The sequence below is a fragment of the Platalea leucorodia genome (assembly GCF_965183815.1).
Source record: "Platalea leucorodia genome assembly, chromosome: 6".
NCBI classification, from domain to species: domain Eukaryota; kingdom Metazoa; phylum Chordata; class Aves; order Pelecaniformes; family Threskiornithidae; genus Platalea; species Platalea leucorodia.
This window is the reverse complement of record NC_138828.1, coordinates 17,172,794-17,196,080: the sequence shown is the minus strand read 5'-3', so window position 1 is coordinate 17,196,080 and position 23,287 is coordinate 17,172,794. Positions and strand designations below refer to the sequence as shown.

General features: G+C 40.8%; 1 protein-coding gene across 1 annotated transcript in view; it reads left to right on the top strand.

Moving 5' to 3' along the window:
• The window catches only part of NR3C2 (nuclear receptor subfamily 3 group C member 2), a gene marked incomplete at its 5' end in the record, with an annotated part of 210,062 nt that overhangs the window by 139,287 nt on the left and 47,488 nt on the right, over positions 1-23,287 (top strand). Inside the window, one exon of the mRNA XM_082314777.1 lies at positions 11,207-11,323. Within this exon, the coding sequence (XP_082170903.1) occupies positions 11,207-11,323 (117 nt within the window). The remainder of the gene's footprint in view (positions 1-11,206; positions 11,324-23,287) is intronic.

Sequence of the window (23,287 nt, the reverse complement as noted above, 5' to 3'; positions counted from 1 at the left end):
GGCAAGCCTGACCTGCCTTCGGGGGGTGGAGAGGGCTGGGACCCGTGGCTCTGCAGCCTGGAAATTCTGCACCCGCTTTGGGGGGTGCTTGGAAAGACCCGCTCATCCCTTTAAAGATGAAAATAGCGATCGCAATTGGTGTAATACCCTTTCTGCTACTTAATTTACACTTTTTGTTTTAGGTTGTTACAGTATTTTAACGGTAAACAAACTGTGAAATTTCATTATGATCGTCAGATCTTCTGCTATCCCCTCTTCCTTTTTCTTCTGACTGTTTCTTCAGATTTACCTGGAATAACAGAGCGCTGAGGTTCCTGATAAAAATAAACAAATGGAGAGAAAAACGAAGGAAATAAATAGGCAGACATGTACATATTTCAAAGGGCAAAACAGACTCCTTTTTAAAAAGCCAGCAAACAAATGCAGAAAACTTTTAAGCTCACTTTGGTGAGTGTCTAATATTACTTTTGTCAACGTTTTTGTGTTTGGGATCTCAAGAGATTCTGCTAAAATGCTCAGTTGTCATGGTGTTTCTTGCAGCCTTTAAAAGAAAATTACTACTGACCAGGGTTCCAGAGGAAAAGATTTGTCAACGTATGTGCTGACAATATTTTAAGTTGTCGCTATTATTCATAATAATATTCATTATTATGAATTTGGCATATTTCCAGTCTGAGCTGTAGTAAACTGTATATGAAAAATGCAAGAGAAAAATATGCTTTGAAGATAACGTGTCATTCACACAGAATAAAATTTATGATCTGCTGAGCATGCTAAATGCAAGAACATAGCAGACTTGAACTTCAAAATGTTTGCAAAAACCAAAGGGTAGCTACTTTTAAAAGAAAAAAGTTAACGGAACATTTTCACTGAGATCAAGAGTTGGGAAAAGTTTTACTTTGTGAACCAAACTGCCTATTTTTCTAGTAATATCTTATATAAATAGCATGCATCTCATGGAAGGACTCGGCCCGGAATTGCAAATTATAAAATGGAGTTGCAAAACACAGAATTAATGCTGTGTACCTTGATTTTTCTGTCTGTCCTATGAGAACAGAAGATCTCTCTTAGTTTGCCTGTTCCACATGATTACTACAAAGACAGTTTGATACACGCCTGAGTGTATCAGTAGGATACTGGGGCAGACTAAGCAGTTTGAAATAGTGAATAGAGTGTAACAGGCTTCAGCCCCATATACGCTTACAAATATGAATATTTTTGTGAAGGGGAATATTTTCAGTAGAGTATTCACTGAAGGAGCATGGCTTAGGGAGCCATACAGTCAGCTAGAAATCCTTGCATTACCAATTAGTGCTCCATCTTCCAGAATGCACCCCCCCACACCCTCTCAAGCGTTCCCTTAAATGAACTTGATATTTCACACAACTCTTACTTTACACTGTGTACTTCCTGAAATCCAGTTGTAACAGTGAGCTAATTGTAGAGCAGGATACTACATCATGTATGTAAATGTAGCAGAGCAGTTGACCACTTCTATCAGCAAAAATGGAAGGGCATTTCAGTTGCAGTTTAAGATTTTTGCATGATGCTTATTTAAAAAGACTTTCCAGTCCTTCTAGACCATTTCTTGTACACTGAAATTTTCCACTGAAGTGCATTGAAATTTGTAGTATGTCAAGAATGCCTTATCAGATTTTTAGCATGGGAAAGCAGAAGTAGGCATCATTCATGCAACATGATCTCTTATAAATCTATTATTTGTACTACTCTGCAGATAACAGCATCTAGAGACTTCAAAATTAGTCTTCAGTTAAAATTTAAACCAAAATGAAAATTTGGAAACTTGCTGTGAAAGAAAATGCTGTAAAATATTAGATGTGTGATTTTGTCAAAACAGCATCCTCTGAAGCTCTAATTCTCACTCTTTGTATTACTGTATCCATTATAATCTAGAATCAAAAGCAACTGAACTGAAAACTAATTTCAAAACAGAAATAAAATTATTTAGCTCGATAACAGCATTATTTTTGGTGTTTGTAGATATTTCTCTTTGGTTTTCCTCCTAAACAGATTTCCAGTGCTGTGTGATTTCACTGAATTGGAAAGCTTTGCAAAGATCAGATACTTCTAGTCCCTTTCTGTGCTATCTAGCGTCATTCGGCATTTCTTTGACGACATGAAAAGGGAATTACCGCATAGTCAGTCATGTGGCCATGTTTAGACTTCCAACATGCTGCACTGAAAGCTTTCTTAGCACCCCTGGTTTTCAGGAGGCCCCAGCTGTCCTCCGTGACCGACTGTTGATGTGGCTGTTGGGAGGAACACTGCCTCTGTTGTGGAGATGACAGTGGGAGCCCCGGAGATGGTTTCAGGACCAGTTCGGGGCATATCTTGTCTTGGTGGCTTAGTCCCTCTGGATAACGGGACAGCTGGAGCACCAGGCACAGGCTTGTAGGGGCTTTCGAAATTCTGCAGCGTGTTTTAAGCATGGCAGAAGAAAATGTGCACGTGTACCTCAAATATGACATATTTATGTATATTTTCTTGCTCAGTTGTCTCACTGTTGTTAACAGGTTTCATCCCTGCTGGATGGTTTCTCCTGCAAAAAATAGTAGCCTCTTTTGGGCTACATCCCGTGCTCCGTTGCCAAATTTCCTCTCTCTCCTTGATCCCTCTCGTCGGTGCCCTTTCAGTCTGCTTAAAATAGTGAGCGAGAACCACTTTTATAACTTCTCGTCTCCTTTGCCAGGATCACCAGACCATACCAATTGCTTTTGTTAGCCTGGTCGCAGCCCAGTGTGAAAGCAAGTTTCCTGGGAAGGTAAAGGGGCAGGAGACGGTCTCCATGTCGAAACTGGCAGAGCATTGGAGTCTGTGCTCTTAGGTGTGCGTAGGGCGTGCATAACAGTACGGCAATTTGAAAACTTTCACATGTAAAGCATGAGGGGACACAGCCCTCCCTGCTCCACTTCTGAAAAGAAGGGGAACCATCCTTTTATCTGTACTCACCATTGGAGGAAACGCTGGTAGTTCACCCGTGCTTTCAAACTTCGGCTTTCTGGAGGAAACAAGTGTGGTAGTTAACGCGCAGAGCATTAAGTCGTTGCTCATGTTGTAATCACCGCCTAAGGACAACCTGCAGCTCTTTCTCCGGGATACTGATTACGACTCAGCAGCATATTTCAGATTAGGCAGAGAAAGAAGGTCAGGTGATCACAGGCCAACACGCTGGATTTGAGAATGTTTTTGTCAACACTGTTTAATTATATTATATTATAATTAAATAGCAGTTAAACACAAGGTTTAAAGCACATAGAAAATTTAGAAAAATACTGTGTTGCAGAAGTTCGTAGACCATCCTCACTATTTGAGCACCAACTGATGTGCCTGTGCTTTTAAAGGGGCCTAGCTGGGTTTTGTAGACCCTGCAGAAAATGACGCTGTTGAGACTATGTTTTTATCCATGTCCCGGGTAGTTTTAATATACTTTGCTCAGGTAGAACTGAGCTGTAGCCATACCTTTGACTGCAGTGTAGGTGTGCCCTATGAAATCACCAGTTACCGACTGAATGGAGGAAATAATATATTTAGAAGGTAAATGAGAAGGCTGAGGAAAGAGTTGTGGAACGGGAGAGGAGTAAAAGACTGAAGATGAAAGTAGGTAAAGGAGAAGGTTAGAAAATAGAGTAGAAAGTAAGGAGACTTAAAAATATCATCAAAATGATAGATGAATTATTCCAGTGATATAAAAGGGTAAAGAAACTGAAAGATGCCTTGGGATCTAGAAGTAGCAGAAGGTAATTGAGAATGAGAAGCAAGCAGGAAATATCCCAGATGCAGTGAATATTTTGCCAAAATCAAAACAAATTTTAATTAAGTCTCTATCATAAAGGAGGGAAAGCTCTAAGTTCTTGCTTCAGGGAAGGATTTAGACTATACCTATGCTATAAGCACAGTCTGTAATAATGTTAATAATAGATCGATATTGTCGTCTTGAGCGATTGGCAGATGCAGCCGAAAAGCGTATTGTCTGGGAATGGTACGGTCAGATGAGGAAAGCTGTGGAGTAATAAGGGAGACCGACCCTGAAGTCAGACTGAATTTTGGGAAACCATGAGATTCGATATCTAAAATACAAACCCCAAGCGTTCACTATATAAAATGAAAGAGCATTATTCCTATCTAAGTTTTGTACCTTGTCTGTGGCATTTATAAGCTTATTCTGCATTACACATAAATGGCAGCGTGAGGGATCAAGTTTATTAGTTTACTGTGGTCAGATTGGACTGGTTTAAGCAGAGCTGAGGAAGTTAATTATCAAAGGTCTCAGGTGGGTCTAGCAATAAGTAACTAGTTATGGAGCGAGGGACTGGCCGTGGCTGCAGCCTTTGGAGCTGCAGCGGGGGGACGGGTCCTGCTGTCGCATGCGGATGGCCGGCTGGGAGGGACTGCCCTAATCTGTTTCCCAGGTTGTTCGAACCAGTTCAAGAGCAGTAAAACAAGGTTATGTAATTGACATGTGATGTAGCCTAAAATAGTGACTGCAAACATAGGCTGCTGTTGCTGGGCAGTTGTCAACTGCTAACAAAAAAAAAAAAAAAAGCCCTCAACTGTGTAACAAATGGACCTTTTAAATGAAAATGCAGTTCTGATTTCCATTGAATAGCAGGCATTTTCCTTTTTTTTTTTTAATTGCAAGAAATAGAGGCTCTGTGAAAACTGAAATTTGGAAAGAGATTCATTATCGTACTTACCATGCTGATTTAATTGAGAGTACCTACCTACTGCAGCTGGTGAAATAAAAACCTCAGGTATATGCAGTTTGTTTCTCGATAGTGTGATACAACAACTGTCAAACAGAAAATCCTTTTCTCTATGTGGAAAATCATTGTGACAAGTCATAGCCATAATTTTATTTATAATACTGGCCATTAAAAGGTAGAAATAGTTTATTAATTAAAAGAGCTTATATGGATTACAGAGATAACATCCGTTTCACAAAATCTGTGAAGGCTTCAGAGCTGGATGAAAGGAACACATCACATAGCTCAGTGAGCACAAACGAGAGGTTAGGATGTGCACATTATGTGATTTCTTGCTGCAGGAGGCAAAGCCCTTCATTAGGGCTATACCAGAAAGCAGGAAACCCCGGTGTTAAGTTCTGTTTGCTGACCAGATATTCTTGAGGTGAGAGGCCTCCCTTAGAAAATCCTGATGATTTTCTGCAGCATGTTTTCTTTGTCTTTCCTTCAGCAGCCCAGGTCAAAAGGGTTGCAGGGGCTGGGCTCGTGCAATCTGATGGGCTGGTGGGTAAAGGGAAGGGACACAGTTGAGCAGTAAATAACATTTATGGAATTGTGGGAAACTTAGTGTAGAATTACAGCTATTCAACCCAGATTTTTTTCTCCCCCTCGTTCACTAGCGTTATCAGGAGTAACTTCAGTGAAGTGGGTAGTTATGCTGGTAAATACTGATCGGTGCAGCAGGAGGATCTTTAGAGCAGTTCCCTGCACTAAGGATGCCTGATTTAACACCTATATATGCCTGCTCAAGAAGGTGCCGATAGGTACTCCAAGCCCTAAGGCTTTTACACGTATCATTATTATCACGGAGATAATCTTCCCACTTGGGAAATATGGAGAAATCTAAGCCCTTATTCCATCCCAGAAGCTGCAAAAGGGATGCTAGCTCAGATGTGCAGATCTGCAAGGCAGGGCTGGAGGTGGCTTCCAGCTCCTCTCTCCTCAAACCCTGGAAGAAGGCTTGGCTGTTCTGGCAGCCTGCAGGGAGAAGACAACTTTGCCTGCAATTTTATGAGTCAAAGTATTAATTCTTATTGTGGAGGAAGAAGGAAAGTTTGGGCATTTTGCATGCATTTTGATGTGCTTCACTGAGACACTGTTTTAAAAGTTGAGATTTTTTCAAACTTCTGCTTTGTTTGGTCCTTAGCTGCCACTCCTGTTTTCTCACTTTTCCGTCCTTTTGCGAGGCTTCCTCAATCACGTCTTTGTCTTGGGACCCAAAGCATACTCGCGTTTCAGCCGTCGTACCCGGAGTGGCTTTTGGACTTTTCCCTTACCTCTCCCAGGGGATGTTGCAGTGGGCATGTAGCTCTAGCAGAGGAAAAAAGTGAGTTGGCTGCCCAGGTAAAAGAGGGAAAGAATGCGTGGAAGGCAGCGGCGTGGCAGGAGAGGAGCTGGGCGTTAGTGGCACACAGGCGAGCGTGAGTCAACCACCTAATGCCATTGCCAAAAGCCAGCTCTGGTCCAGGATCGCATTAGCAGGGCCGCTGTGTGCCAGATGCAGGAAGGAACCGCTTTATTGGGCTTAGGGGTGGTGAAACTCAGCAAGAAAAATGCACCCGTTTTTGGGCACTCCATTTTATGAAAGAAGCTGGAGGAAAAGAAGAGGAATGACGACAGATTTAGGAAACATGACCTGTGAGGAAATATTGAGAGAACTGGATTTGTTTAGTCTAGCAAAGAGACAGGGAACATAAATCTTTCGATAGGCATGAGATTGTTGCAAGAAGGTGGCGATCTATTACGCTGTATGTCTTAGGGGGAGTGCTAACATCTCTTTCAGTTGCAAAATATTCCTGTTTGGGTTAAATGCAAAGGGAAAAAACACAGCTTCAAGGCTAGCTAATCACTAGCCTAATCACATGGCTTGTAGGAAAGTTGCAGAATACCTTTCCTCAGAGGGTTTTAAGACAAATTTAGAGAAAGGAAAAAAAAAAACCTTCCTGAACTGTTAAGCTAGTCTTATCATGCTTCCATGAGTGGGCTTGAATTAAACAGTCTTTGGATCCTCTTCCAGCACTACGCTTTTTTTTCCCCCCGGTACAAAATTTAACATTTGATCATAGTAGTTGCTATTTTAACAACAAAGCAGAAATGTAGAAGACTCATTAATGATTTGCAGTTCCTGACTTAGACTTCAAAAAACTGGGGAAAAAAATAATTTTTAGGAGGAAGATAAAACGTGGAATATTTCAGAAATTTCTGTAATTTTCTAATTTTGCCTTAGACAGTAACAGAAATATTACTGACAAGAAATATCTATACCCCGTTCCTATTGCAGCCTTACATGTCTGGAAGTATCACAGCCCCTTGAAGAGTGCAGCAGTGCTCTGCACACGTACGTGAGCTCATCTTAGCAAGACAGGTTTTGGGACCAGTGGCTTAATCATTGTGCTGGAGTTTTAAAATGGGGAAAGGCACAACTTTTGCTGCAGCCTCATTTTGGCAGTAATTCACAAGCCAAATAAGAACAGCTTTTTTCTCCCCTCCTTTACTGCTGAATTTTGCTTGCTCAAAAAAATATAGTAAGAGGGAAGACTGAATTTCATGAATGCTTCCTTTTTTGTTTTTGTTTGTAAGCCTATAAAAGCAGGGAATTAAGGAGTCTTCACAGGTGTGAGAGTTGGAAACATTCAAGTATTTTTGTTGCGTACATTTGGATGTGTCATTCTGTGGTATGTAGTGACACAATAACCTGGAAAGTGCAAACTCAAATATTCCTCTAGCTCTACTGTGAAGAGGGCAGATCTCTATTTCTTTGTAGTGTGTCACTGTGTAGGACCTATTATTTTGAACAGGAAATTTTCCTGGCATCTTTTGTAACTCTGTATTTTAGATGGAGCAGGAATTAGCTCGTATTAGTGCACTTAATAGTGGTATATGTAAAAATTACTTTCGTCTTAATGCATTTAGCACATGGGAGATGAGAATTCGATATCTACTCTGTCACTTTCCAGCCCACTTGTGGGTCATTAAACTGAATAAAAAGAACAACTGGATTAAGCTAAACACAAACTACACAAGCAGATCAATATGTGTCTTGAAAGAGTTGGAGATCTAGCAGCACAGAAACATCAGCCTCTTTGCAGGACAGTCTCCATCACCTCATTGAGATCCTGAAGAGCCCTGGAGGTCTTGAGAAAGCTGCATCAATTTCAGATGTGTAGGGTTTTGTTTTGATTCTGAAGTTGAGGGGCATTAGTGAGGCTCATGCTGCACAAATGGAAGATACTGATTGGTTATGAGTGTCTTTGCTTTACTAACTTATTTTACAAAATTGGTTTTATTTGAAACATATCGTATTTGCATGGAAATCTGAAGCCATTTTTTTCATCATAGATGATAAACTTTTTAACTGAAATACTGTTCATTATTATTTCATAGCTGTACTCTACATAGAGGGTTTGCCTGAATGCTGATCCATTCTGATTTTAAGGGTTTTCAATTTACTTGCATTAATGCAAGTTTTAAGATGACTGTGATTATTTAATTTTTTTTTTTAGAAATTAAAAAACTGACAAGAAGATATTTGCTATTTGGAAAGACTTTTGCCTTGCTTATTAGAAAAACTACTTACGGATTTTGTATCATACATTAATATTCAGAGATGCATGATTCAAAAATTGATGAACCTTTAGTAGTTATGTTTTCTGCATTTATTTGGTCTAGAGTAGATAGGCCAGAAAGTAATAATTGCAGGCTACCTAAACCATTTGAAGAGTGACTTATGGAAGTATTCTGCTATTGTAGGAATATTTCTTATGAAATCACAGTGTGACAGTGATTGAATCAAATAAACATTTCCACGATATTTAAGAATGTGACCCAAGTAATTATCCTGGACTACATAAATGTTAACCTCATTTTATTAAACCTATTAGCTTTTGAAAGCAGTAGTGAAAAATGTTGACTTAACAGGTGTACAATTTCGTAGAGCAAACTGCCTTCAGGGTAATTCTGCAATGGGGTTCATTTTGCAGCATTAGAGCTGACTTGTCATATTAATAGCCTGCACCCGCCTGTGGAAGCCTAAAAATGGTATTGCAGTACTCTGTGATGTACAAAGGACATTGTACGAGCACTGAGCAATCGCACTTGCATTCCTAGCAGAAAATAACCATTTTTCCAAAAAGATACTATGCCAGTATTTGTAAGGGCATATAAACCGTCTTTATACTGTATGTCATTATTTTAAACACTTTTGTTTTCCCCTTTAATTTTACTTTTGTGCTGTCTGCATGATATTTCTTAGGAGATGTGCTCGAGTCAGTACAGAGCAAAAATGTAAATAGGGATTAAGTTGACATTTCTCTTGTGTATTTGGTTTTTGTATAGATCACATCATAAAATAAACATTGTGTGATAAGCAAGTTTATTTTGTAATTAGCTGAGAATTTTATCTTTTTATTGTTTAGCAGGCCTACTTAAAGACCAGCTGATAGATAGCGGTGCCATCACTATATTATAGAACTTGATTTTATGTCTGACGTAACTTCATATTCATGAATTATTTTGCCAAAGTTTTATTGTTTTTCATCTGTCGCAGTGCTCGGTAAGGTCCCTTAATAAAAACCCTTATTTTCTCATCTGCTTTTTGTTTAAACATCTAAATCATTATCTAAATGATGATACGTTTGTGACATTGCAGTAACACTTTGCTTACCCAAATAAGATTGGTTCTCTGTGTGGGAGATACTCAGTGAACAGATGCAAGAAGCAGCCCAAACCTCAGTTCACTGTCTGAATAGATAACGTTGGGCAAGGGTGAAGGGAAGTCAGATGCAGAGATAGAAGACGACTTATCTGAAGTTTTAAGGCAAATTCCTGAAAGAGCCCAAAACAGAAGCCAGGTCTGCTGTCTCCCATGAATATTCTCTTTGTCTTTCCCTGAGGAAGAACGTGTGTATTGCGGAAAATATCTCGGCAAACATATTTTATACCTCTTGTCCTACAGCAGCTCTGTCCCCTTATCAAGCCTGCATCTTTGCTCCTCTCCCTGCATGCATCGGCCTCCCATACGTTTCAGTGCAGCTCTGCTTCTGAGCCCTGCCCGGGCTTCCCCTCCCCGCCCATGGCTGGTGCTCGCTTCGGTCCCTGGCGTCAGCTTTAACGTTATTTGTACAACCCTTGGGTTTCTGCGCATCTCGCCTGCTTCATTCATGACCTGCTTAGGAGTCTCTCTGCTTAGTTGCTGGTTGATGCTATTGCATTTGCAATCTGAATTTTTTTCCCTCTACCTTGCATTTCAGATATCTTTGCTATGAACTTGTGTTTAGTTTAGAGAGTAATGAGTTTCTTACCTTATGTCTAAAATGCCTGTCCCTGAGACTCGGGTAGCTCTTACTGTGCCTGCTATGTAAGCCTGCAACACACTGTCATATTTTACACAGGACTGTTTTCTTGAACTTCACATGCTGGCAAATCCTGCAGCTTGCCTTACAGTCTGTTATACTTCTGTGTGCTGCGTCCTCTCCTTTCATCCTTCCTCTGGAAACCCTTTGCATTGCTTTTTGTCTCATCTGCTGCAAACCGTTTGATCTGGCCGCCCCGGATCCCCGTGTGCCACCTCTGGATCGAGGCAACTAAAATAATCTTCTCTCGCTTCTCCTGTCACACTGCACCAACCCCTCGTGGCTTCCTTTATTCTTCCACATCAAATTCAAGTACCTTGCTTTGAAAAGTCCACGTGGTCGTGCCCTCGTCTGATACACTGCATCCGTTTGCTCTACCTATGTTCCTCCCACGAAGCAAAACGTCTTTTGAGTCTCCAAGTTGTTAAATGCCAGCCTATTTCCCTGGTTGCCATGTATTTCCCTTCTGCTAAATGTTGTGTATTAAATACCTGCTGTCTCCTCAGGAGTGCTTCTGTGGGGCTTTACAGAACTGAAATAACATGGTTGTGATTTAAGCCTGTTCTGGTAAATCCTTCACAAACCTTCTGCTGTGTACAAAGTAACTAATTAAAAGAGAAATCAAGCACTCAGTGAACTGGTTGAAGAGAGGGGAGTATATTGGGAAAGTTAACCTCTAGTTTGCATTTCTGCTTTAGATTGTGAACTTCTTTAGCATGAGAATAGCCCCCGGTTTTGTACCAAAACTAAGAGTTATCAGGCTGTTCTGTGATATGGAACGTGTAAGAAGATTTGAAAAATCTCAAACCAATGATTTGTTTTTCACAAAAAGAAAAATTCCAGTCCTGCTTAGAAAAAAGTAGTGAGATCTCTCTTGTGAGTGACACACCAAAACTCTCTCCTAAATTAAACAGAGATGCTCATAGGAAGGCCCATGACAAGTCACCAAGATTATCGGGAAGGCTAAAGAATGGGATTGGGAATGTCTGCATTAATAAGAAGCTCAAAATGACTGCAAAACCAGAGAGGAGAACAAATTGGAATTACTTATGTACATCCTCTAATAATGCATTTTGGTTTTGGTTCATTCAGGACAGCACAATTACCTGTGTGCGGGAAGGAATGACTGCATAATTGATAAGATTCGGAGGAAGAACTGCCCAGCCTGTCGATTACAGAAATGTCTGCAAGCTGGAATGAATTTAGGAGGTAAGCAGAATATTAATAGTTTGGTCTCTTAATTTGATTAGGCAAAAACATTGGAAATGTGCAGCCTTTTTATAGTTCTGGCAGCTGCATAATCTCAAAAGTTTAAGGTGGAATTATCCTGAAAAAGTGCTTAATAGCTAATAAACTCTATTGTCATTCTAAATCAGGTTTTGGAGATATGTATTTTATGGCTCAGAAAAAAGAAAAGTGGGTGTTTTATGATGACAGTAATTTTAGTGGAATCTCATATAGCTAAAAGCGTTAAAGTTTCAAGTATTGCATGCCTTTTTTTTTTGTGATGAGCATTCTCTCGAACACTGAAAAATATTTTACACCATCATGAAAGCAAATTCACACATAGTGAAATCTCTCAACTTTTTTTGTTGCTTATTCAACATTTATATTGATTATTTCTGCAACTGGATATGCAATAATTTTGATGATGTTACTCCATCGTTCATATACCAACAACAAAAAGGCAGAACTTTTTCATAATAATTATCAAAAGTATTTTGAAAACAGTATGACAGCAAAACTTACACTAGTTTTTTCTGTTGTTTTCATTCTTCGATTGCACTGTCTACACAATCCTGGCTGTGCTTCAGCGGGCATCTTGTTTCAAGTCATCACCTGAGCAAATTGTATTACAAATCACTTTTTCCCACCACTCTTAGTTTTATTATGTTGTCAGTGAATGGGGGTTTGGATACGGCTGCAGGTCCTTTCCCTGATACACAGAGTGACCCTTCCCATAGAGTGTTTTCACTGTTCCAGAAAATTATAACACGATCACATGAATTCCTGCAAATCATTTCCTATCTCACAGTTTGCTTTTTATCCTCCTGGTCGTATTCTCCTAGTGGCTTAGTTTAGTTCTACAGACAGATTTAGCTGCTTGTCTTTCATAGGTTATATGCAAAATCCTGGTTCCTGCCTGCTGCCTGGTACCTTTTTCTGCCTCCTAGACTTCTTTTTCTGTCTTGTCTCCTGGCAGAAATATTCACTCCTTACTTAACACTTCTTAATTTTTGGGGGAGAGTAGCCCTGTTAAGACCCTGTTTGAGATGCTGTGTTTCCCCCAGGTCCCTTGTTTCTGCTTTCCAAAGGAAAATGGGGCCAGGTTGTAGCATGCTGGGGGCTGATGGCTTTCCCTTGATTTTGGTCTGCGCTATTGAATCTATCAAGGAAAGCAGAACGGCACCTTTGATGAAACGGGAGCTCCATGGTAGTAGCTCCTTCCCCAGAAAAAAAGGTGCTGAAAATGTGTGTGGAGCAGGAAGCCCAGCTCCCTGGAGCGCTGGAAATTTTGCTGCAGACTGCCAGCAGCTGGTGCAGGGCATCCTCCGTTGCTGTGCCCTGCGCAGTGCCAGCAGAGCTCCTGCAAGCCTGCCGTCCTGGACAGGCACATGTGCTCAGCGTGCTAGCAAAATACGGGGCTGCCGTCCGACTTGATAACCTTTTGAAACAGTAACACGTGATGCTTCGGCTGCAGTGTCATGAGTTCATCACTGCGATTTCCTGGTGTGTTTCAAAGGACGTGTCCACACAGGGTCATCTGCAAAAAAAAACAAGGGAGGGGGCAAACTGTACTTGAGGGGGTTGCTTTTTTTTTTTAGTATTGGCTGGAATGCTGTAAATGAGGAATGCATTGAAAAATCTTACCTTGTATTGGAGCTTGGTAGTCTGCTGGAAATTGTAATTAGTGATCTGCATTTAATGACCTAGAAGGCCAAGTCTGCCTCTGCAGCGTTGTTGAGCTTTGTGGTGTAGCTCTTTCGGTGATTTTCTTCATGTAGAGAAACTGAGGTGAAATTCTCATTCTGATTTGATCCCTTTATGCCACATAAAGGAGCTAAAATGGCATAAAAAAGTCCTTCCATCACTGCCATGAACGAGACAGTGGGGGAACGGCTCTGGATGTCAATGCAATATGGTGCCTTCTGCACCTTCTGAGAGAGAGGCCAAGCTGGAGGCAGAGAGGAGGACTGCCAGAGAGAGGTAAAGTGCCTGCACCCCAGAGACAGCGTTACTGTTTCGAGAGCCCCAAGGGCTGCCAAATTACGCTAACGGACCTTTCAGCCTTTGAGCCAGCCCAGGTCTGGCAGGAAATGTTGGGAGCTTAAGGCCATTTGCTGCTCAGGCCGTCCTTCTTCCCCAGTGGTGAGCTTTGCATTGAACCTCTATGGAGGAGCAACACAGCATCTCAGACTTCATTTTGGGAACTTCTGTGTGCTGTTGCAGGGAGTTTCTGATATGGTGGAGATCATCACAAAAAAAGGAGGTGGAAATGGCAAGAAGAGATATTAATGTGTATTTGAAAACAGTAATTTTCTCTTCATATAAATTTCCAAGGTTTGGTGTTAAATAACATTTTTTCATAATTAACTTGAATAGACTGAGTATGTTCATGTTACTATGAAGATAAGTCGTAGCTTATAGTTTCATGTGGTCATCCTAGTTTTGCCAAGAATTTACATTACTCCAATAAAAATGGACTTTTACCTGTTTCTAATTTGGACTTACAGACAAAATGTGCAAGTATTTTGTTAGGCAGTGTGATCAGTAAGGAGCTGGAGGAAAATGAATTTATAAATGCAATTTAGTTTAACTCCTATTTGCAGCATAGTACTCTCTGTAGCTGAGTCACGCTGCACAGTGCTGTGCTCTTTGTGCAGTAGATCTAATTTAAGCTCTCACCCTCCAAATGGAAGCAAAGGTAAACACAAAAACCAAAGTGTATCAGAGATGCCTATGTGTTTGGTTTGTGAGAAATAGAGTAAGATGATACGCAAAAGGGTCATAAGCATGGCTCAAGGCTGAAATGTGTGCAAGTTGCTGAAGCCATGGACATTTCTTTTCCACTTGTACATAATTATAATGTTTTATTCCCTCATTTAAAATTAAAAAAAAAAAAAAAAAAAAACAACAAAACAACAACAAACAAAAAACCCCACAAACCACCTCCAGTTCATCTAGAAGAAATGTTGCGTTAGGGAACAAGGTCCTGTCTCCCATGGGCTGGAAAAGAACTTGACTCTCGTTTGCAGCTCTCCCTGTTTACAGACGGGAGTGAAAGACCCCAGGCTGCCACCCAGCTCCTCCCGGTTACTGCAATAGGGGGATTTATAGAGCAAATTTTATAATTTGAAAGTTTGTGATTGTCTTCCTACTGTTACTGAAGATATTAATCTATGTAGTGGAAAACTGGAAATCAGAAAGAGAGTTTCCATGTTTCCTGCAGCATGTTTTTGCACAATCTCTGATTAATCTACTGATCTTTTGTCTTTGGGTTTCTTTTTTTTCTTTTGGTTATATTCTCTCTCATTATTTTTAAAATGTTCTTTCTTTTGTTTACTGTGTCAAAGTGTTACAGGTTTGTTTTGATGGCATATCTTCTACTTCCCAACATGCTAACCTTCTTTTTTTTTTCCTAAAAGAAATAATATTTTGATATGTGGCAGCATGCCATGCTTTAAGCACCTTTTAAAAAAATGTGTAATTCAGTGATACAAAATACACCTTTTCTTGAATGCTCAAGCAAATTAATTTGGCAGTTTTATTGTTTACCTCCTCCTTTTGTTTGTTGAAAAATTGGAGCATTTTCCGAGCTCTTATATTCTCTAATAATCTTTAGAAAATTATTCATCAAGTCAGCAAATAATTTACCTAATTATGTTCTTTTCTCAGTTTTTGTTTTGATTTTATAAGAAGCATCTGCAACCTGTAATTTCTGCAAAGCTGAAGTTGCCAAATACCACGCTAATTCATCCTCCTCATTTCTAGAAAGTATGTGTGTGCACTGCAGACAGACATATCCCTTCGGCAAGTAGGACTCAAACTTTTTTGGGAATCATAGTTTGTTTGTTGGTTTGGGTTTGGGTTTTTTTTTTTTTTTTTAACTCCAGTGCCATATGCTAGACTTAATTATTGGAAGAGATTCAGAGTGAGCAACTGCACTATGAAGGTATGCTGGCCCATTTTTGGTTTATGCTCTTTTCAAGATCCTGTAATTAATTTTCAGTTAATTATGGACCAGAATGACTTCATGAATTGTAAAGTTTCTTCCAGCATACGCTGTGATCAGATTTGTCGAGTCTCTCACTTCTGCACGAGACATTTTCATTTGACTCCCACCTCATACTACTGTTCCTTAGTCATGTCTATCCCCACGGCAGCACCGGGGGGGTGTCACGGTGAGACCCCCCAGTCCCACACTGGTGCTCAGCGTGGTTTCTTATGCGGGTTTCCACCACCTGCATCCAGCAAGGCAGCTGGTGGCTCGCAGCAGCACCTGGGATGCTGCATTGCAACCGGGGTGATGCAGAGCCTCCTGGTTTCACTCCTGCTGTGTGCCGCACTCTGTGCTGGAGCGTGGAGAAGGGAAACGTTTTATGTGGTGTGACGTGAGGGGACCCCCACCCACCACCACCCCCTTTTGTTGGCAGGTTAGTCCTTGCTCCTCTGATGTGACCTACTGACCAGGCATCCCTCCCTCTTCTGCCGCGTGATCAGAGAAGATCCCTCTTCTGCCATGTGATGTGCCACACATGCTTAGGGGACAAAAAAGTGTTAAGAGGTCTGTACCGTGTAGGACTGCAATCCTTTCCTGCCTCAGCTCCCATGTAAAACACTGCTGAGGCTTACCGGTACTGGTCTCCCACAACAGTGAGAAGCAGCTTGCTGAAGTACCCTTTGGATGGCGAAGGGAAATAAAATAGATTTCACCTTGCAAATTACATAGTTCATCGCTCTGTCTGCAGAGACTGCCTGTGAAATTTGAGTCTTGGGTTTGCATACATTTACATATGTAAGACACTTCATGCACAAGATGCTGTGTGTGATTTGTAGTCTTCAATTGCAGAGATCCTTATTTTTTATACATTAAAATGTTTCAATAATCTGAAAAATAGATTAAATGAGAGAATCGGTAATAAGATACAGTACTTCACCTTTTTGCCCAGCTTTCCATTTTCTGTTTAATAACTCATGCTAGTAGGGATTTAAAACTACAGTATTATTTTCAGTTACTGCAGCTTATGTGGTTTATATTATCATTGCTTCTATCTTTTTGAGAAAAAGAAAGCAATAGGGAGAAAAGGAAGAGGAAAAAAACCATGAGTATTAGAAAACTGAAAACTAAGAGGAACTTAAATACAGCAAAAATGTATCCTCTTGGTTTTCTTTAAAAATTTCTATGAACTTTCTACTAACCCAGGTTTCACAAATTTGAAAGGAAAAAAGAAACTGTGTGTGTAAAAAACCGAAAGCAATTTTGGGTACATTTATGGTTAACTTTTTTTTTTCATTTAAACTTTAACTGCAAAGTATTTTGGAATGCCCATTAACTTTAACTGCGTTTTTATTTGCATTTATTATGTAGCATTTTCTTTTGAAGGAATCGAGTCAATCTTTTTTTAACTTGAACATTCAGCTGGGTTTGTGTCAGTTCTTCCAAGAGACTTTCACCGATATACAGCAGTATATTAAAGTTATTTGTGGGTTTTGTGAAGCAAAACCTCATGTCATCAATTTTTCTTGCATTTTAGCTGCACAACTTAGTTGTAGTACCTACCAATGTCTAGGTTATCATTAGTATTGTTTCAAAGAAGGTTTGTATTTTTCTAGGTGTGATGATTTCAGAAAACATTTGTGTTGGGTAGAAATCCATCAAGTTATGAGATTGTATTAAAATCTATGCCTTCTCTTAGCAGAGACGTGAAGCACTGGTTTACCTACTTTTATTGGCACCTACAGTGTATTGAGCCTAAGCAAGTAATGTAACCTTAAGACATAGCCTGCAACCATGCTACCTTGTGCTGTGATTATGTTAGGTCTCCCGAATTATCTCATGAATGTACTCATAAGAGGGATCAGCAGGGAAATTTGTGTTGCTGCATGGAGTCCATGTTGGTGACTCTTCAGAAGAGGGCATCCTTCTGCCTTCATAAGGGTCAGTTGTTCCTAAGGTGCTGCTGTTGCTGCACCAACACCCCGCATCTTGTGAATATATATTTTTAAAAAAAAAGAAAAAAACAGTTAGCCTTGCTGTTTCGGATCTTGTAGGAACCAATTTGTTCAGCAATGAACTTTTCCTACTTTTTGTGTCCGGTTTCCTCCATGTTACAAGATACTGCTCTTGCCCTGTTCTTGATGTGACACTCTAAATTTTCAACTTAAGCTATCCTCAAGAATATTGTAGATAACTATCGGAACAGTCACTTGCCACAACTATTAAGAAACTACTTGGAAATGATGATTAAAAAGGCAGAATTTTGAAGAGGGCTGGTAACGTCAGAGTAATCTCTCAGGCATCAATTAAAAATGGTATTGGAAGCATGGCCTTGTACTTTGCATTTTGCTGATGATTTTATTTCGTATGTGAAGGCAGCTCAAGAAGATGCGCTGCAGTAGTCCAAAAGCACACAGCTCTCATCCAGCAATCCTTGATCAAACTCCTAATCAGGTTCATGTTCTCAGTCCTCCTTTTGTTTTTTCAAGTCTTGCTGGTTTCGGCTCTGCCTTCTGACGAGCGCCCAGCTGCCAGCAACGTTTGTCTTTCCTCCAGGAACAGCCTTTCAAGCTCTTGGCACGGGTCTGCTGAACTCCAGACTTCTCTGTTTTATCTGCTGGACGCTCCATCGCACCATTCACGGCATAACACCCTTGGTTGCCAGGCTCGCAAAGGAGCTGCAACTTTTCTGGGCTCCTGCTGGGAGTACGTGTCCCAGCCTGCCTTGTGTCACGTGGCGGCACTGTGCATGCAGGCTCTATGGGGTTTTGTCTGATTTCAGCAGTATACAGCACTTGCTATACAGGCTCAGAGGCTGCTCTTTCCTGAGCAGTTCATATTCTATATGTGGTGTCTTGCTTTGGTTGAAAACACAAAATGGAGATGGGCAATCACAGCTTTCTGAGAGGAAGGTTTAGGCCCTCCCAGAAGAGGTACAAAAAAAATCTCCCACCATTGTGCTGTTGTTAGGCAATGCGACTGAAGCACAGCAGTGGCTTTTGCTTGGATGCCTTCTGCCAGGCATTCGCTGGCTGGCTTGTGTGGATTCCCTGCGCAGTGCCCATGAGCTTTTAAGCTTTTCTGTCTGTTGTCAGGGCTCCAGCTTTCACCTCCAGGATGCTCCCAGGGTAGATGATGTTTGTGGCCTCTTGACTCCCCAGGACCAAGGCTGACCCCCCTTTTTCCCTTGTGCCCTGGTACACCACTTCTCTGTCTTGTAGGGCATTTAAATTTAAACGTCTTGTTTTCCTGAGGATCCTGAAATGAATTGCTGTTTATTTTTGTTGCTCATACAGATGCATAAAGCAAGCAAGCCCGTAACACCTCTGTTCATTGTTTTGTCTCATCGTGCTGGAGCAAACCAGAGGGCTTCAGCATTTCCGAAATCCGTTACGTGCAGCCCTTGGTGATGTTTTGTTTTTTCCTGAATCGCCAAGTTATCACGCTTCCTTCCACAGTGCTCTAAGTCCATGTCATTTTTACTCTTCCCCACAGTAAAAGTGTAGTCCCTGCTATGAAAGCATGCCTGTGTCTCCCGTTCCTCTTTCCAGAGCTGCTGGTTATCGCAGAGCCCTTCTGAAACCTTCCTCTGTGGGCTGTGGGGGTGCGTTTCCATTACGCACTTCCCTATCACTGCGAGAAGCTGTAGGAGCAGGAGGAGCTTGTCCTTTTAGCTTCTGCTGAGCCATTGCTTCAGAGAGTTTCCACCTGAGTAAGAGGGTGTGAAGATTTAACTTGCCATGCTTGACACAACCTTGGCCAAAGTATGGTGGGCTCACTATGCTGAACAGTGGGTTTTGTTAAAACCCTCATTAGGTGCCTGCAAGCGTGCTGTGAACCAATTTGGAAGAGCCTGGAGTAGAGCAATGAGAGCGATCAGCAGTCTTTAAAACTTGAGTGGTGGGGAAAGATTGAATTACTTGGTATTGTTTAGTCCAAAAAAAGGCTGGAGGGAAAGTCGAAGAGAGGGGCAACCAATGTTGCTTTAGCAACAAGCGTTGGTAAAGAGAAAAAGGAGATGTCTGCTTTCCGTGTCTGTGAAAAGCAGAAGAAGTAATGAGCAGCAATGAAGAGGCAAGTGAGGAAATGGAAGAGTATCTGTTACCATAAGGCCAGAGAAGCACTCAAATAGATGGTCTGGGGAAGATGTGGAGTCTGTCATTGGGCGTCTTGAAGATCAGATAAGACAAACATTTGTCACAAGTGACGAGGGTACAGTTGTCTCTGGTCTGAGCAAGAGGATAGATCGTGCAACTGTCCCAGGTCTCTTCCAGACTATGATTAATATTAGGTAAATGGACTTAAGCTAGGTGATTTGTGTGCAAATCAAAAAAATGTGATAAATGTTACTTCCATGTACAAAAAGACTTTTTAGACTTTGACATCACTGATCTTCATTGAATGAGCTGTTCTGTATCTCTGTCCTCTGTGTGACAGTATGTCTCGAAGAAGCAATGATGCTAAGACTATGCAAGTCGTGCTCTTTCTTCTGACATTGTGTTGCTTTTTTGATTGCCTGCTACTTTGCCACTTCACAGGTTTTAAATTGACTCAAGAGCTGTGGTTTGCTCCAGTAATGTCACAAGGAAAATTTATTCAATCACAGATTGTGCCTTAGCACGTGAATCTGTTGTTCTTTCCCCTTGTCCTCTCATATGTACTTTGCTTCAGAACTACCTCAGTAACTTGCACTTTGTTTTGAATCTTGTTTCCTGCTTTTTTCCCCACCAATTCCTAAGTGCATGCCTTTCCATTCTTAGTATCTGTGTTTTGCTAAAATAAGTGTGGGAAAAGTGGCAAGGATACCTGGCTCAAAAAACGGACTTCAGAGTTTGATGTTAGTAGAAAGAACAATCCACAGCAGGTTATGAAGGAAACATTGAGCACATTTAATCCTTAGAAATACACAACAGTCAAGAAGGTGGTGTTTAACAAAGAGGAAGGCAAAGTGAAGGCGTCGGTTGGAGTGTTCCTGAGCCACCCAGTACCACTCATCTTCCTGCAAATTGGTGCTGGTGGTTTGCGTGTTTTTGTGGTTCTCTGCCTTCAGTTTTCCTATTTCCCTCAACACTGTAATGTTTTAGTAATGGAAATCATCTTCCCTGCATAATATCTGCAGAAGGTGCAAGAGGAAAAAGACTGTAGAACCTGAACTCACGAGACCAGTCCACCCCCCATGGACAATAAGGGGGATTTGTCAGTAGGGAGTAGAGAAGGTACTGCTGTGGGGCATCTCTCCTGCCCTCAAAACCATGCAGTTGTCATACTGGAAAGAAAGAGCTGAGAAAACTCATGTGTGGCTTCTGGGTCTGTCTGCACATGGACCAAGCATATTCAGGCACGTCATTTAGACATCCTCTTAGAGAGGCATGTGTTAATTTTAGTCATTACTGGCATTTCATACATAACTTATTTCAACTTCAGGAGAATTTTGAAATGTGCCATGCTGTCAGTCACAAAGAGATACTTGGTTTCATGATTGAGAGCATACATATGGGTAATATTGCAGAGTTGCATTTTCCTTGGAAAGGTGGTTAATATCACGTACCGGGTGTTTCACTAATGTTCAGGGTGATTTATTAAAGCAGGAGATTAACAACGGTTATGTTCTTCTTTTTTTTTTTTTTTTTTCAATGACTAATCATGAACTGGATGGTAAAAAAATATGACTGAGACGACTGCAGAAGATAAACAGCCAGCTTGTATTTAACAGATAGCATTGCTGTTCTGGGAAGCAGGGTAGATGATTTCTGCAAGATGAGGGACAGACCAGCAGCATTGAATGTATTAGAAATAAGGTCATTTGTGAGAAATCTGAGTTGATTAAAAACTGGGGATATGGAAATCGTACCAGTGAGGAGATGAAGTATCTCAAAATTTTTGTTACTTGGGAAAAATACAAGCAGGGATGTGGTGCGTTACGACGTAACCAGAAAGACCGCAGAGGGAAGTGCAGCACTTACCAAGCTGAGTTCTAGTAATAGTAGTGCAAGAACAAAAATTAAGCATTTAAAGCATGGCACACTCTTTAGGATGGAGTGGAAGCGTGAGCACTCAAGATGCGGGATGAGAGGTGCTGCGGCAGAGTTTGCTTATCGACGCTTTTGAAGAACTCTGAAAAGCTTGTTGAGTACCTGTGTCTCCAGTGTAAATACGAAGAGAAAATTTCACATGCAGTAAATGTCTACAGGACTGTATCAGGAGCAATTGAGATGGCTTAGTGTTATGATCAGGATGAAGGGTGCATAAATCATGGAACACACTTAGCATTGGGTATCAACCCAAATAAAGGCAAGAGAGAAGACTTGGACAAGGAACGCCTGCAGAAGGTTGGACGGGAATGGGTGTCTTGGGAGGAAGGTTGTCGCTTGGCACAAGGCAGAAACCAGTGATCATAGCCAAGAGCATTCAGTCTGGTACAGTGGAAGATTTCAAAATCTGTTCTCCAAAGTTTCCCTAACTTTGTTTTTAACCAAATTATTACCAATGCTGGCAGTTCAGGCTGCTGCTGTTTCGTTGCTGCAGGTGTCTTAGAGTTGTACGTGACAAATATGGGAATTCCAGGTGACCTACTCTTCAGGTTCATTGTTGGTATTTTACTGCTAGTCTTTAAATCTATTTGATGAATAGTCAAAACTACTGACGCATTTAGTAGACAACGCTTAGCTCAAAAATCATTGAATTTGCCATACGTTTGAAGAATGAATAAATAATCAGTAAAATATGAGTTTTGGGAGCATCTGAAAAGGACTGATTAAGATTGGCTTTCATCAACATGATAATTTCCTTTTGTAAGCTTTTTTAAGACTTTGTTTATTCGATGATTTAAATATTTAGTAAATACATTTCTTTTGAAATTAATGAAGAAGTATAAGAGGGAGTTTTATATACCAAAAATGTTAGCTGTGAGACTGTATTATGTCAGTTTGGGATTTTATATGAAATATATGTGGGGGAAATTTTCATACTTTAGCCATTTCTCATTAAAAAGCTTTATCAAAAACAGCTTGATTTGATTTTAACAGGAAACCACTAATTGGCATTTGGTAAAAGTTGTTCCCACATGGGGAGGAGTACCCCTATGAAACTGTTATTTTTCAATTAATTATCACTTTGAGGATTGCTGAGAAACAAGCAAATGTGTTAGACATTTTCCCTGACAACCTAAATATTCCTGTAAAATGCACTTTGGAACTCAGCTTTCTTTTGTCACTTTTGTCCGCTGTCTCTTCACAAATGCGTAGCCTGAAGCTCGTCACAGCTCAAAAAGGGATTAATTACCTCTGTCTCTTACCCAGACCCTCCCCAGTGCCTTCCCTTATTGATAGCTGTGGACATCACTGTCCCACTCATCAGACAAGTAGGTAACCTGAGCTTCATCATTGAGTCAGACCTCAAAATACGCAAGATTTGATCTGGGCTTTCCCCTAAGTTTTTCTGAGGCAACTGTGATGGCTTCTGTGCCACTTTTGCAAGGCTGCTTCTTTTATCCATGCTACAAAGGCCATCCCTGCGAGCAGATCTCCGTGGCTATGGATCCACAGTCCTGAATCCTGTGTGAAAAGCCAGCGCACTGCAGAGGAACCACGTCTGTTCCATGAGATGTGTGCAAGCGCTGGCATGAGGTGCCACCTCCCTGCAGGTGGTTGTATTTCACCACTCAATATCTCTAGCCATAAGTATAATCAGAAGGAAATGCAGAATTCTCATTAAAATATTATAAGATTTCTCATTAAGTGGGCTCATAATTACTTGAAATGGCATTCTCCAAAAGTAGCTGTGAGTGGTTTGCTGTCACACTGGAAGGGCATCTAAAGTAGGGTCCTGCCGAGGGTCAGTTCTGGGTCTACAATTCTACTAATTACTTGCATAACAAAGTAGAGAGTAAATACGTAAATCTACAGATTTGGAAATTCTCCTCTGTGGCCAGAATGAGAATTCAAAAGCATCTTCAG